At 53.4% G+C, this 16,868-nt stretch overlaps 1 protein-coding gene across 1 annotated transcript in view; it reads left to right on the top strand.

Annotated features, from left to right (window-relative positions):
* Positions 1-16,868, top strand: part of LOC122547501 (IgGFc-binding protein-like) — a 159,684-nt gene that overhangs the window by 36,115 nt on the left and 106,701 nt on the right. Inside the window, 1 exon segment of the mRNA XM_087980826.1 lies at positions 13,958-14,095. Within this exon segment, the coding sequence (XP_087836952.1) occupies positions 13,958-14,095 (138 nt within the window).

Genomic DNA, 16,868 nt, shown 5'->3' with positions numbered 1-16,868 from the left:
TGGGAGAAAATTTTAAACACACACACACTGTGGTTAAAATCACACATACACTGACACTGGGATTAAAATCACACACACTGACACTGGGGTTAAAATCACACACACTGACACTGGGGTTCAAATCACACACACACATTGACACTGCGATTAAAATCTCACACACTGACAGTGGAATTAAAATCACACACACTGACACTGGGATTAATCTCACACACACTGACACTGGGCTTAAAAACACACACACACACACACACAGACACTGGGTTTAAAATCACATACACACACAAAAACTGATACTGGGGTTAAAATCATACGCACTGTGACACTGGGGTTAAAATCTCACACACACTGATGCTGGGAGAAAATTTTAAACACACACACACTGTGGTTAAAATCACACATACACTGACACTGGGATAAAATCACACACACACTGACACTGGGGTTAAAATCACACACACACACAAACACTGGGGTTATAATCACACACACACACTGACACTGGGGTTCAAATCACACACACACTGACACTGGGATTAAAATCTCACAAACACACGCACACAGACACTGGGGTTAAAATCACACACAAACTGACACTGGGGTAAAAATCTCACCCTGACACTGGGGTTAAACTCTCACACTGACACTGGGATTCAAGTCACACCCCCGCTGACACTGGGGTTAAAATCACACACACACACACACAAACAGACACTGGGGTTAAATTCACACACACACTGGCGCTGGGAGTAAAATCTCACACACTGACAGTGGAATTAAAATCACACACACTGACGCTGGGATTAATCTCACACACACAAACTGACTCTGGGGTTAAAATCACACACACTGATACTTGTATTAAAATCTCACACACTGAGACTGGGCTTAAAACACACACAGACACTGACACTGGGGTTAAAATCACACACACACTGACGCTGGGAGTAAAATCTCACACACGCACTGTGGTTAAAATCACACATACACTGACACTGGGATTAAAATCACACACACACAGACACTGTGGTTAAAATTACACATACACTGACACTGGGATTAAAATCTCACAAACGCTGACACTGGGGTTAAAGTCTCTCACACACACACAGACACTAGGGTTAAAATGACACACACACTGACACTGGGGTTAAAATCACACACACACACACAGACACTAGGGTTAAAATGACACACACACTGACACTGGGGTTAAAATCACACACACACACAGACACTAGGGTTAAAATGACACACACACACACACACACTGACGCTGGGGTTAAAGTCTCACACACACACACACACACACACACACACACACAGTCACTGGGGATAAAATCACACACATACAGACACTGGGATTAAAATCTCACAAACACACACATAAAGACACGGGTTAAAATCACACACACACACAGACACTGGGGTTAAAATCACACACAAACTCACACTGGGGTTAAAATCTCACCATGACACTGGGGTTAAACTCTCACACTGACACTGGGGTTCAAATCACACACACACTGACACTGGGATTTAATCTCACACTCACTGACACTGGGGTTAAAATCACACACACAGACACTGGGGTTAAAATCTCTCACACACTGACGCTGGGAGAAAATTTTAAACACACACACACTGTGGTTAAAATCACACATACACTGACACTGGGATTAAAATCACACACACTGACACTGGGGTTAAAATCACACACACACATTGACACTGCGATTAAAATCTCACACACTGACAGTGGAATTAAAATCACACACACTGACACTGGGCTTAAAAACACACACACACACAGACACTGGGGTTAAAATCTCACACACACTGACGCTGGGAGAAAATTTTAAACACACTCACACTGTGGTTAAAATCACACATACACTGACACTGGGATTAAAATCACACACACTGACACTGGGGTTAAAATCACACACACACACAAACACAGGGGTTATAATCACACGCACACACTGACACTGGGGTTCAAATCACACACACACTGACACTGGGATTAAAATCTCACAAACACACACACACAGACAATGGGGTTAAAATCACACACAAACTGACACTGGGGTAAAAATCACACACACACACAAACACTGGGGTTATAATCACACACACACTGACACTGGGGTTCAAATCACACACACACTGACACTGGGATTAAAATCTCACAAACACACACACACAGACAATGGGGTTAAAATCACACACAAACTGACACTGGGGTAAAAATCTCACCCTGACACTGGGGTTAAACTCTCACACTGACACTGGGATTCAAGTCACACCCCCGCTGACACTGGGGTTAAAAACACACACACACACACACACAGACACTGGGGTTAAAATCACACACACACTGGCGCTGGGAGTAAAATCTCACACACTGACAGTGGAATTAAAATCACGCACACTGACACTGGGGTTAAAATCACACACACACTGACACTGGGATTCAAATCACACACACATTGACACTGCGATTACAATCTCACACACTGACAGTGGAATTAAAATCACACACACTGACGCTGGGATTAATCTCACACACACTGACACTGGTATCAAAATCACACACACACAAACTGACTCTGGGGTTAAAATCACACACACTGATACTTGTATTAAAATCTCACACACACTGAGACTGGGCTTAAAACACACACAGACACTGACACTGGGGTTAAAATCACACACACTCTGACACTGGGGTTAAAATCACACACACTCTGACACTGGGGTAAAATCTCACACACACGCACTGTGGTTAAAATCACACACACTCTGACACTGGGGTAAAATCACACATACACAGACACTGGGGTTAAAATCTCACACACTCTGACACTGGGGTAAAATCTCACACACACGCACTGTGGTTAAAATCACACATACACTGACACTGGGATTAAAAACACACACACTGACACTGGGGTTAAAATCACACACACACACACACTAACACTGGGGTTAAAATGACACAAACGCTGTCACTGGGGTTAAAGTCACACACACACACACAGACGCTAGGGTTAAAATGACACACACACTGACACGGGTTAAAATCACACACACACACACACTAGGGTTAAAATGACACACACACACACACACACACACTGACTCTGGGGTTAAAGTCACACACACACACAGACACTAGGGTTAAAATGACACACACACACACACTGACACTGGGGTTCAAATCTCACACACACAGACACTGGGGTTAAAATCACACACACACACACACACACACACACTGACACTGGGGTTAAAATCACACACACACTGACGCTGGGGCTAATCTCACACACACATACGCGCGCGCACACACACACATACACAGGGGTTAAAGTCACACACACACTGACAGTGGGGTTAAAATCACACACACATTGACACTGCGATTAAAATCTCACGCACACAGGCACTGGGGTTAAAACACACACACACTCTGTCACTGAGGTTAAAATCACACACACAGACACACTGACACTGGGAGTAAAATCACACACACACTGACACTGGGGTTAAAATCACACACACACTGAAATGGGATTCAAATCACACACACACTGACACTGGCATTAAAATCACACACACACACACACTGACACTGGGGTTAAAATCTCACACACACTGACACAGGGGTTAAAATCAAACACACACTGACGCTGGGAGTAAAATCTCACACACTCTTACACTGGGATTCAAATCAGACACATACTGACACTGGGATTAAAATCTCACACACACTGTCACTGGGGTTAAAAACACACACACACAAACTAACACTGGGGTTCAAATCACACACACACTGACACTGGGGTTAAAAACACACATAAACACACATAGTGACACTGGGGTTCAAATCACATACACACACTGACACTGGGGTTAAAATCACACATACACACACACTGACACTGGGAGTAAAATCACACACACTCTGACACTGGGATACAAATCTCACACACACAGACACTGTGGTTAAAATCACACACACACAAACTGACACTGGGGTTAAAAACACACTACACACACACAGACACTGGGGTTAAAATCACACACACACTGACACTGGGAGTAAAATCTCACAAACTCTGACACTGGGGTTAAAATCACACACACACTGATAATGGGATTCAAATCACATACACACACTGACACTGGGATTCAAATCACACACACACTGACACTGGCATTAAAATCACACAAACACACTGACACTGGGGTTAAAATCACACACACTCTGACACTCGGGTTAAAATCACACACACAGTGACACTGGCATTAAAATCTCACACACAAACTGACACTGGGGTTAAAATCACACACACACTGACACTGGGATTCAAATCACACATACACTGACACTGGCATTAAAATCACACACACGCACTGACACTGGGGTTAAAATCACACACACTCTGACACTCGGGTTAAAATCACACACACTGTGACACTGGCGTTAAAATCACACACACACTGACACTGGGGTTAAAATCACACACACACACTGACACTGGTATTCAAATCACACACACACTGACTGTGGGGTTAAAATCGCACACACATTGACACTGCGATTAAAATCTCACACACACTGACACTGGGGTTCAAATCACACACGCACACACACACACGCACTGACACTGGGGTTATAATCACACACACGCACTGACACTGGGGTTCAAATCACACACACGCACACACGCACTGACACTGGGGATAAAATCACACTCATACTGACACTGGGGTTAAAATCTCACAAACACACACACACTGACATTGGGTTAAAATCACACACACACTGACACTGACACTGGGGTTCAAATCACACACACACATACACACACACGCAAACACTGGGGTTATAATCACACACACGCACTGACACTGAGGAAAAAATCACACACGTACTGACACTGGGATTAAAATCTCACAAACACACACACACAGACACTGGGGTTAAAATCACACACAAACTGACACGGGTAAAAACCTCACCCTGACACTGGGGTTAAACTCTCACACTGACACTGAGGTTCAAGTCAGACCCACGCTGACACTGGGGTTAAAATCACACACACACACAGACACTGGGGTTAAAATCACAAACACACTGGCGCTGGGAGTAAAATCTCACACACTGACAGTGGAATTAAAATCACACACACTGACACTGGGATTTAATCTCACACACACTGATACTGGCGTTAAAATCACACACACACACACACAGACACTGGGATTTAATCTCACACACTGACACTGGCGTTAGAATCACACACACACACACACTGACACTGGGATTTAATCTCACACACACAGACACTGGGACTCAAATCACACACATACTGACACTGGGAGTAAAATCACATACATACTGACACTGGGATTCAAACCACATACACACTGACACTGAGGTTAAAAACACACACACACACTGACACTGGGATTAAAATCACACACACACTGACACTGGGATTAAAATCACACACACACTGACACTGGGAATAAAATCTCACACGCACTGACACTGGGATTAAAATCACACACACACTGACACTGGGATTAAAATCTGACACGCACTGACACTGGGGTTAAAAACGCACACACACACTGACACTGGTGTTTAAATCACACACACACACACTGACACTGGACTTCAAATCACATACACACACTGACACTGGGATTAAAATCTGACACGCACTGACACTGGGGTTAAAAACGCACACACACACTGACACTGGTGTTTAAATCACACACACACACACTGACACTGGACTTCAAATCACACACACACACTGACACTGGGATTCAATACTCACACACACTGGATCTTGGGTTAAAAACGCACACACACACTGACACTGGGATTAAAATCACACACACACACTGACATTGGGATGAAACTCACACACACACACTGACACTGGGATTAAACTCACACACACACACACTGACACTGGGATTAAACTCACACACACACACTGACATTGGGATTAAACTCACACACACACTGACACTGGGATTAAACTCACATACACACTGACACTGGACTTTAAATCACACACACACACTGACACTGGGGTTAAACTCACACACTCTGACACTGGGGTTAAAATCACACACACACACACTGACACTGGGGTTATACACACTTTCAGATTTTCAGCTCCCAGTCCAACAATTGGGATTGGATCTGCATCTGGATCTCAGGATAGGACTAGAACCCACCTCACCTCTACAAACCAACATACAGCACAGCGTAAGCCCTCACCCTCACCCCCAGACTCCCACCCACACCCAAACACACAAACCCCCCCAGACTCACACGTACCCCCAAACACACACCCCCCCCAGACTCACACCCTCCCCTAGACTCACACCCAGCCCCAGACTCACACCCACCCGCAGACTCACACCCACCCCCAGACTCACACCCACCCCCAGACTCACACCCACCCCCAGACACACACCCACCCCCAGACACACACCCACCCCCAGACTCACACCCACCCCCAGACTCACACCCACCCCCAGAAACACTCCCACCCCAGACTCACACCCACCCCCAGTCTCACACCCACCCCCAGACAGACACCCAGCCACAAACACACATACCCCCAGACACACACCCACCCCCAGACCCACCCCCACCCCCAGACTCACATTCACCCACAGACACACACCCACCCCCAGATACATACCCATCCCCAGGCTCACACCCACCCCCAGACTCACATCCATCCCCAGACTCACCCCCACCCCTACCCCCAGACTCACACGTACCCCCAGACTCACACGTAACCCCAGACACGCACCCGCTCCGAGACACAAACCCACCCCAGACACGCACCCACCCACAGACTCACACCCACCCCCCAGACACACACCCATCCCCAGACACACACCCATCCCCAGACACACACTCATCCCCAGACACACACCCATGCCCAGACACACACCCATCCGCAGACACCCACCCCCAGACTCACACCCATCCCCAGACACACACACACCCCAGACATGCGCCCACCCACAGACTCACATCAACCCCCCAGACACACACCCATCCCCAGACACACCTCCCCCAGACTCACCCCCACCCCCAGACACACACCCACCCCCAGACACACCCCCCCCAGACTCACAACCCCCCAGACTCACACCCACCCCCAGACTCAAACCCATCCCCAGACACACCCCCACCCCCAGACTCACACCCATCCCCAGACACACACCCACCCCCAGACTCACACCCACCCCCAGACACACCCCCACCCCCAGACAAACACCCACCCACATACTCACACACACCCCCAGACACTCACCCACCCCCAGACACACACCAACCCTCAGACTCACACCTGCCCCAGATTCACCCCCAGCCCCAGACACACACCCACCCCCAGACTCACATCCACCCACAGGCTCACACCCACCCGCAGACACACACACACCCCCAGACACACCCCCACCCCCAGGCTCACACCCACCCCCAGACTCACACCCACAGACACACACACACCCCCAGACTGACACCCACCCCCAGACTCACACTCACCCTCAGACTCACACCCACCCCCAGACACACACCCACCCCCAGACTCACACCCTCCCTAAGACTCACACCCACCCCCAGACTCACACCCACCACCAGACACACACCCACGCCCAGACTCACACCCATCCCCAGACACCCACCCACCCCCAGACACACACCCACCTCCAGATTCTCACCCACCCCCAGACACACCCCCACCCCCAGACACACCCCCACCCCCAGACACACCCCCACCCCCAGACACACACCCACCTCCAGACTCACACCCACTCCCAGACACACACCCACCCGCAGAACCACACTCACCCCCAGGCTCACACCCACCCCCAGACACACACACACCCCAGACACGCACGCAATCCCAGACATACACCCACCCCAGACATGCGCCCACCCACAGACTCACATCAACCCCCCAGACACACACCCATCCCCAGACACACCTCCCCCAGACTCACCCCCACCTCCAGACACACACCCACCCCCAGACACCCCCCCCAGACTCACAACCCCCCAGATTCTCACCCACCCCCAGACACACACCCATCCCCAGACACACACCCCCCAGACTCACACCCATGCCCAGACACACACCCACCCCCAGACACACACCCACCCCCAGACACACACCCACCTCCAGATTCTCACCCACCCCCAAACACACATCCACCCTCAGACACACCCCCACCCCCAGACACACACCCACCTCCAGACTCACACCCATCCCCAGACACACACCCACCCGCAGACACACACACACCCCCAGACACACACCCAACCACAGACACACACCCAGCCCCAGGCACACACCCAGCCCCAGGCTCACACCCACCCCCAGACACACACCCTCAGAGACACACTCACCCCCAGACACACACCAACCCCAGACACACACCCACCCCCAGAATCACAGGTACCCCCAGGCTCACACCCACTCCCAGACTCACACACACCCCGAGACACACACCCAACCCAGACACATCCCCACCCCCAGACTCACCCACCCCGAGACACACACCCACCCCAGACACACACTCATCCCCAGACACACACACCCCCAGGCTCACACCCACCCCCAGACACACACACCCCCAGACTCACACCCACCCTCAGACTCACCCCCATCTCCAGACTCACACCCACCCCCAGACTCACACCCACCCCCAGGTTCACACTCACCCCCAGACTCAAACACCCAGACACACTCACACACCCAGACACACACCCACCCCCCGACTCACACCCACCCCCAGACTCACACCCATCCCCAGACTCACACCCACCCCCAACCCCAGACTCACACGTACCCCCAGACTCACACATATCCCCAGACCCACACCCACCCCCAGACTCACACCCACCCCGAGACTCACACACACCCCAGACACACCTCCACCCACAGTCACACCCCTCAGATTCACACCCACCCCCAGACACACCCCCACCCCCAGACAAACACCCACCCACATACTCACACACACCCCCAGACTCACCCACCCCCAGACACACACCAACCCTCAGACTCACACCTGCCCCAGATTCACCCCCACCCCCACCCCCAGACACACACCCACCCCCAGACTCACATCCACCCACAGGCTCACACCCACCCGCAGACACACACACACCCCCAGACACACCCCCACCCCCAGGCTCACACCCACCCCCAGACTCACACCCACAGACACACACACACCCCCAGACTGACACTCACCCACAGACTCACACCCACCCCCAGACTCACACTCACCCCCAGAATCACACCCACCCCCAGACTCACACCCTCCCTAAGACTCACACCCACCCCCAGACACACACCCACCCCCAGACACACATCCACCCCCAGACACACACCCACCTCCAGACTCTCACCCATCCCCAGACACACACTCACCCCCAGACACCCCCACCCCCAGACACACACCCACCTCCAGACTCACACCCATCCCCAGACACCCACCCACCCCCAGACACACACTCACCCCCAGACACACACCCATCCACAGACACACACCCAGCCCCAGGCTCACACCCACCCCCAGGCTCACACCCACCCCCAGACACACACACACCCCAGACACGCACTCCCAGACACACACCCACCCCAGACATGCGCCCACCCACAGACTCACATCAACCCCCCAGACACACACCCATCCCCAGTCACACCTCCCCCAGACTCACCCCCACCCCCAGATACACACCCACCCCCAGACACCCCCCCCAGACTCACAACCCCCCAGATTCTCACCCACCCCCAGACTCACACCCATCCCCAGATTCTCACCCACCCCCAGACTCACACCCATCCTCAGACACACCCCCACCCCCAGACACACACCCACCCTCAGACACACACCCACCCCCAGGCTCACACCCACCCCCAGACACACACCCACCCCAGACTCACACCCACCCTCAGACACACACCCACCCCCAGGTTCACACCCACCCCCAGGTTCACACCCATCCCCAGACACATCCCCACCCTCAGACACACACCCACCCTCAGACACACACCCACCCTCTGACACACACCCACCCCCAGGCTCACACCCACCCCCAGACACACACCCACCCCCAGACTCACACCCACCCCCAGACACACCCCCACCCCCACACTCACACCCACCCTCAGACACATTCCCATCCCCAGACTCACATCCACCCCCAGACTCACAACCACCCCCAGACTCACATCCATCCCTAGACACACACCCACCCCGAGACGCAAACCCACCCCAGAGACACACCAACCCCCAGACTCACATCCACCCCCAGACACACAACCCCAGACACACCCCCACCCCCAGACTCACACCCACCCCCAGACTCACATCAACCCCCAGACACACAACCCCAGACACACACCCCACCCTCAGACACACACCCACCCCCAGACTCACACTCACCCCCAGATACTCACCCATCCCCAGACACACACCCACCCCCAGACACACACCCACCCCCAGACTCACACCCGGCCCGAGACACAAACCCACCCCAGACACACACCCCCCAGACTCACACCCATGCCCAGACACACACCCACCCCCACACACACACCCACCCCCAGACACACACCCATCCACAGACACACACCCACCTCCAGACTCACACCCACCCCCAGGCTCACACCCCCCAGACTCACACCCATGCCCAGACACACACCCACCCCCACACACACACCCACCCCCAGACACACACCCATCCACAGACACACACCCACCTCCAGACTCACACCCACCCCTAGGCTCACACCCCTCAGACTCACACCCATGCCCAGACACACACCCACCCCCACACACACCCGCAGACACACACCCTCAGAGACACACTCACCCCCAGACTCACCCACCCCCAGACACAGACCAACCCCAGACACACACCCACCCCCAGAATCACATGTACCCCCAGGCTCACACCCACTCCCAGACTCACACACATCCCGAGACACACACCCAACCCAGACACATCCCCACCCCCAGACACACACACCCCCAGGCTCACACCCACCCCCAGACACACACACCCCCAGACTCACACCCACCCTCAGACTCACCCCCATCTCCAGACTCACACCCACCCCCAGACTCACACCCACCCACATACTCACACCTGCCCCAGATTCACCCCCACCCCCACCCCCAGACACACACCCACCCCCAGACTCACATCCACCCACAGGCTCACACCCATCCGCAGACACACACACACCCCCCCAGACACACCCCCACCCCCAAGCTCACACCCACCCCCAGACTCACACCCACAGACACACCCCCCCCAGACTGACACTCACCCCCAGACTCACACCCACCCCCAGACTCACACCCACCCTCAGACTCACCCCCATCTCCAGACTCACACCCACCCCCAGACTCACACCCACCCACATACTCACACACACCCCCAGACTCACCCACCCCCAGACACACACCAACCCTCAGACTCACACCTGCCCCAGATTCACCCCCACCCCCACCCCCAGACACACACCCACCCCCAGACTCACATCTACCCACAGGCTCACACCCACCCGCAGACACACACACACACCCAGACACACCCCCACCCCCAGGCTCACACCCACCCCCAGACTCACACCCACAGACACACACACACCCCCAGACTGACACTCACCCCCAGACTCACACCCACCCCCAGACTCACACCCTCCCTAAGACTCACACCCACCCCCAGACACACACCCACGCCCAGACTCACACCCATCCCCAGACACACACCCACCCCCAGACACACACCCACCCCCAGACACACATCCACCCCCAGACACACACCCACCTCCAGACTCACACCCATCCCCAGACACCCACCCACCCCCAGACACACACCCACCCCCAGACACACACCCACCCCCAGACACACATCCACCCCCAGACACACACCCACCTCCAGACACACACCCACCCCCAGACACACACCCACGCCCAGACTCACACCCATCCCCAGACACACACCCACCCCCAGACACACACCCATCCCCAGACACCCACCCACCCCCAGACACACACCCACCTCCAGATTCTCACCCACCCCCAGACACACATCCACCCCCAGACACACCCCCACCCGCAGACACACACCCACCTCCAGACTCACACCCATTCCCAGACACACACCCACCCGCAGACTCACACTCACCCCCAGACACACACCCATCCACAGACACACACCCAGCCCCAGGCTCACACCCACCCCCAGACTCACACCCACCCCCAGACACACATCCTCAGACACACACCCACCCCCAGACTCACCCACCCCCAGACACACACCAACCCCCTGACACACACCCACCCCCAGACACACACCCACCCCCAGACTCACATGTACCCCCAGACTCACACCCACCCCCAGACTCACACACACCCCGAGACACACACCCAACCCAGACACATCCCCATCCCCAGACTCACCCACCCCGAGACACACACCCACCCCAGACACACACTCATCCCCAGACACACACACCCCCAGACTCACACCCACCCCCAGACACACACACGCCCCCAGACTCACACCCACCCTCAGACTCACCCCCATCTCCAGACTCACACCCACCCCCAGACTCACAACCACCCCCAGGCTCACACTCACCCCCAGACTCTCACACCCAGACACACACCGACCCCCTGACTCACACCCACCCCCAGACTCACACCCATCCCCAGACTCACACCCACCTCCACCCCCAGACTCACAAGTACCCCCAGACTCACACATATCCCCAGACTCACACCCACCCCCAGACTCACACCCACCCCGAGACACACACACACCCCAGACACACCTCCACCCACAGACACACACCCCAGACACACACCCACCCACATACTCACACACACCCCCAGACTCACCCACCCCCAGACACACACCAACCCTCAGACTCACACCCGCCCCAGATTCACTCCCACCCCCACCCCCAGACACACACCCACCCCCAGACTCACATCCACCCCCAGACACACACCCACCCCCAGACACACACACACCCCCAGACACACACACACCCCCAGACTCACATCCACCCACAGGCTCACACCCACCCCCGGACACACGCACACCCCCAGACACATCCCCACCCCCAGGCTCACACCCAACCCCAGACTCACACCTCCAGACACACCCCCACCCCCAGGCTCACACCCACCCCCAGACTCACACCCCGAGGCACACACACACACCCAGACTCACATCCACCCCCAGACACACACACACCCCCAGACTCACATCCACCCCCAGACTCACCCCCACCCCCAGACACACACCCACCCCCAGACTCACATCCACCCCCAGACACACACCCACCCCCAGACACACACCCACCCCAGACTCACATCCACCCCCAGACACACACCCACCCCCAGACTCACATCCACCCCAGACTCACACCCATCCCCAGACACAACATATTGTGTCTTGCCAAACAAGGCAGGACTAACACCAGGAAGTTCATCTCTCTCCTGACATCTGGGAGTCAGAGAGAGTGAGAGAGAGGAAAAAGGGGAGACAGACGGAGAGAGAGAAAGACAGAGAGAGAGACGGGGAGAGACAAAATAACAGAGAGAAAGAGAAAGTGACGGGGAGGTGGATGAGAGAGAGGCGGGGTTGAGGAGAGGTGGGGTGTGTGTGAGAGAGAGAGAGAGTTCAAACTGAGGGCTGCACTGACACTCCCGCATCCACCCACACATTTGGAATGAGGGGCGATTGTCTGTGTGTAACTCTACGGTGACACAGAGCTGTGTTAGGGGTTGGGAGGTAGCGACTGTGTGATGGGAGAATGGTTTGTTTAAAGAGCTTAATCTGTCCCGACCTCCATGTCTCCCAATACTCCAGGTGAACAGTTTCCAGGCCGTACTCATCACAAATGAACGACAATCCTTCATTATATTAAACTACGGGAATATTGAATGGACAACGGGTACTGCGAGTGGTGGGAATGCTGACACTGGATTGGGTGGAACTGAAGCTCAGGTAAGCATGGGGGCAGTGTAGCCCCTTCCCATTCAATGTTCAGCCTCATATCATGGGGCTCGAATCCCACTGAGGGACCGACCACACGACCAGTACTCAATACAGTCAGAGGCCCAATGGTAGTGTCCCTATCTTCTGAAAACAAACCTTCCACTTGGCTAGCAAACTTACATTCAGAACCTCAACCTGATCGACAAATCTTCTCCAAACTGGCTCATGCTTACCTCTGCTGAAGCTCCATCTGTCCCATGGATGTGTCATTGCAAAATGGATTCACTGGAGGAGAGGCGAAGGTTGTGGCTGTAAGAGCTGCTCCTTTTTTGAGTGTTGAAGTGGATTTTCTCAAACGTTTGGAGCAGTAGTTAGATTAGATTCCCCTACAGTATGGAAACAGGCCCTTCGGCCCAACGAGCCCACACTGACCCTCCAAAGAGCAATCCACCCAGACCCATTCCCCCCTACCCCACATTAATGCACCTGACACTATTGACGATTGAGCGCGGCCGATTCGCCCGACCTGCACACTATTGGATTGTGCGAGGACCCCGGAGCACGCCCACGTTGACACGGGGAGAACGTGCAAACTCCACAGACAGTCGCCTGAGGCAGGAATCGTACCTGGGTCCCTGGTGCTGTGAGGCAGCAGTGCTAACCACTGAGCCACCCAACTGCCGCCCAACTGTTTGATAAGCCAATGCAATGTTTTAGAAGTTTGGGGAAAAAAGATCAAAACAACAGCACTTTAAAGAAGGAGAAAAAAAGAGAGGGATGAGTATATGAATAGGAAGGGTTAAGAGGGATATGGGCCAAATGCTGGCAAATGGGATTAAATTAATTTCAGATATCTGGTTGGCATGGATCAAAGGGTCTGTTTCCATGCTATACAGCTCTGTAGCTCTCTTACTGTAATTAGAATCAGCTTTATTGTCGAATGTACTCAAATTAGTGCACTGAAAAGTTTACAAGTCACCACTTATGGAAAAATCTTAGATATAAGTGTACCTCGGTACATATTCTTCAATACAAATTCATAGGGTAAAAAGAAGTAGAAACTTAAAGAGATTTAAAAAATCATAGGAATAAATTAGACTGTACAGAACTAACAGTCTTTCCAATCGAGTCCACGGCAGCACTTAGCCTCCGGTCCACACTGGGCCTTGACTCCAGACAACACCATGCTTCATCATAAGGCTCTCGAAGCCAAGGAGCCGCCCAGGAGCCATCTCACGGCCAGCCGTCCGCACTGAGACCGTGCCGGGCCAGGAGAATGCCACACCCAGGCCACCAAGGGGTCACCAGGTCGAGCCAAGGTGATGAAACGCTGGGCCGCAGAGATACCGTCACGCCAGGCACCAAGCTGAAATTATGCCCCTGTGGGCCATGAGATCGCCAACTGGGTCCACCACACTGAGGCCAGGAGTATTCAGGACATTGTTGAGAGAAAAGAAGGAAAAAGCAAGGCACAAAGATAAAAAAAAACGAGAGAAAAGAAGAAAGTAAATGGACTGAGCAGGCGAGTGCCCCCTGAAGGGTCCTACTCTGCCGCCATCTTGGAAGGGTAGATGACATCCCTGAACAGGTCACTTAGAAATTATTTACAGTTAGTCACCATCAAAACAGTGTACACATTTAAAAAATAAATCATTCAGAGGATGTGGGGGGGGGGGGGGGGGGGGGGGGGGGTCGCTGGCTGGGCCCAGTGTTTATTGCCCCCCCGTCCTTAGTTGCCCCCCCTTGAGAAGGTGGGGGTGAGCTGCCTCCTTGAGCCGCTGCAGTCCATGTGCTGTAGGGTAGACCCACAACATCCCTGAGGGAGGGAATCCCAGGATTCTGACCCAGGAAGGAACGGCCGATAGATTTCCAAGTCGGGATGGTGAGGGGCTCGGAGGGGAACTTGCGAGGGGTGGGGGGGTGTTCCCATGTACCTGCTGCCCCTTGTACTTCTAGATGGAAGTGTCCGTGGGTTTGGAAGGCGCTGCCTGAGGGTCTTTGGTGAGTGTCTGCAGCGCCTCTTGTAGAGTTTTGTGTCATTCTTTTTTTTTGACTTTCTGATGGTTGATCCGTTGAAATGTTTGACTAGACAATTTCAGAGGCCAGGTACGACCGGAATGTCATGACTGTGGGCCAGACCAGGAGTAGGCAATGCTGAACAAGGTTTCCTGTCTCTGGGTGGTAAGCCCAGAGGGTGACCTGGGTCTTTAAACCACTAGATCACCTCCTTTTAAAGAAGGTCAATGAGAGTCAGGTAGGTTTTTTTTCCATCAGCTACTTGTGATCAGCAATCAGCTCGCTTTAGCACTTAATGATAGGAAATAAATACTGGGCCAGCCATTGAAGCCCAAATCCCGAGAATGAAAAAAACTAAATCTTTAAGAGTTTAATCAATCCAACAAGGTACACTCTAACTGGTAGTTAGAGTTAGGCTAACCATCTAAGTGTAACCAAGTTCAAAAAACAAATAGTACAGCAACAGGACTTTCAGCCCTCGAAGCCTGCGCTGACATATTTTGCCCTTCCATATTAAAACTGCCTTTACTTATAGGATCTGTATCCCTCTATTCCCTTCCTATTCCTGTAAATGCTACTGTTGCTTCTGCTTCCAGTGGCAGTGCGTTCCGGGCACTAACCACCCTCTGTGTGAAAACCCTGCCTCACACTTCTCTTTTAAACATCTCCCCTCCCTGCACCTTGAACCTGTGACCCCCGGTAACTGACCCCTCCACCCTGGGGAAAAAACCTCACACTTCCCACTCTATCCACGCCATTCACAATC

Source organism: Chiloscyllium plagiosum, unplaced genomic scaffold (assembly GCF_037043375.1).
Source record: "Chiloscyllium plagiosum isolate Xiang-an unplaced genomic scaffold, Cpla_swu_hap1 HiC_scaffold_38, whole genome shotgun sequence".
In the NCBI taxonomy this organism is placed as follows: Eukaryota; Metazoa; Chordata; class Chondrichthyes; order Orectolobiformes; family Hemiscylliidae; genus Chiloscyllium; species Chiloscyllium plagiosum.
The sequence above is the reverse complement of the archived record's forward strand: the minus strand, read 5'-3'. Positions and strand labels throughout refer to the sequence as shown.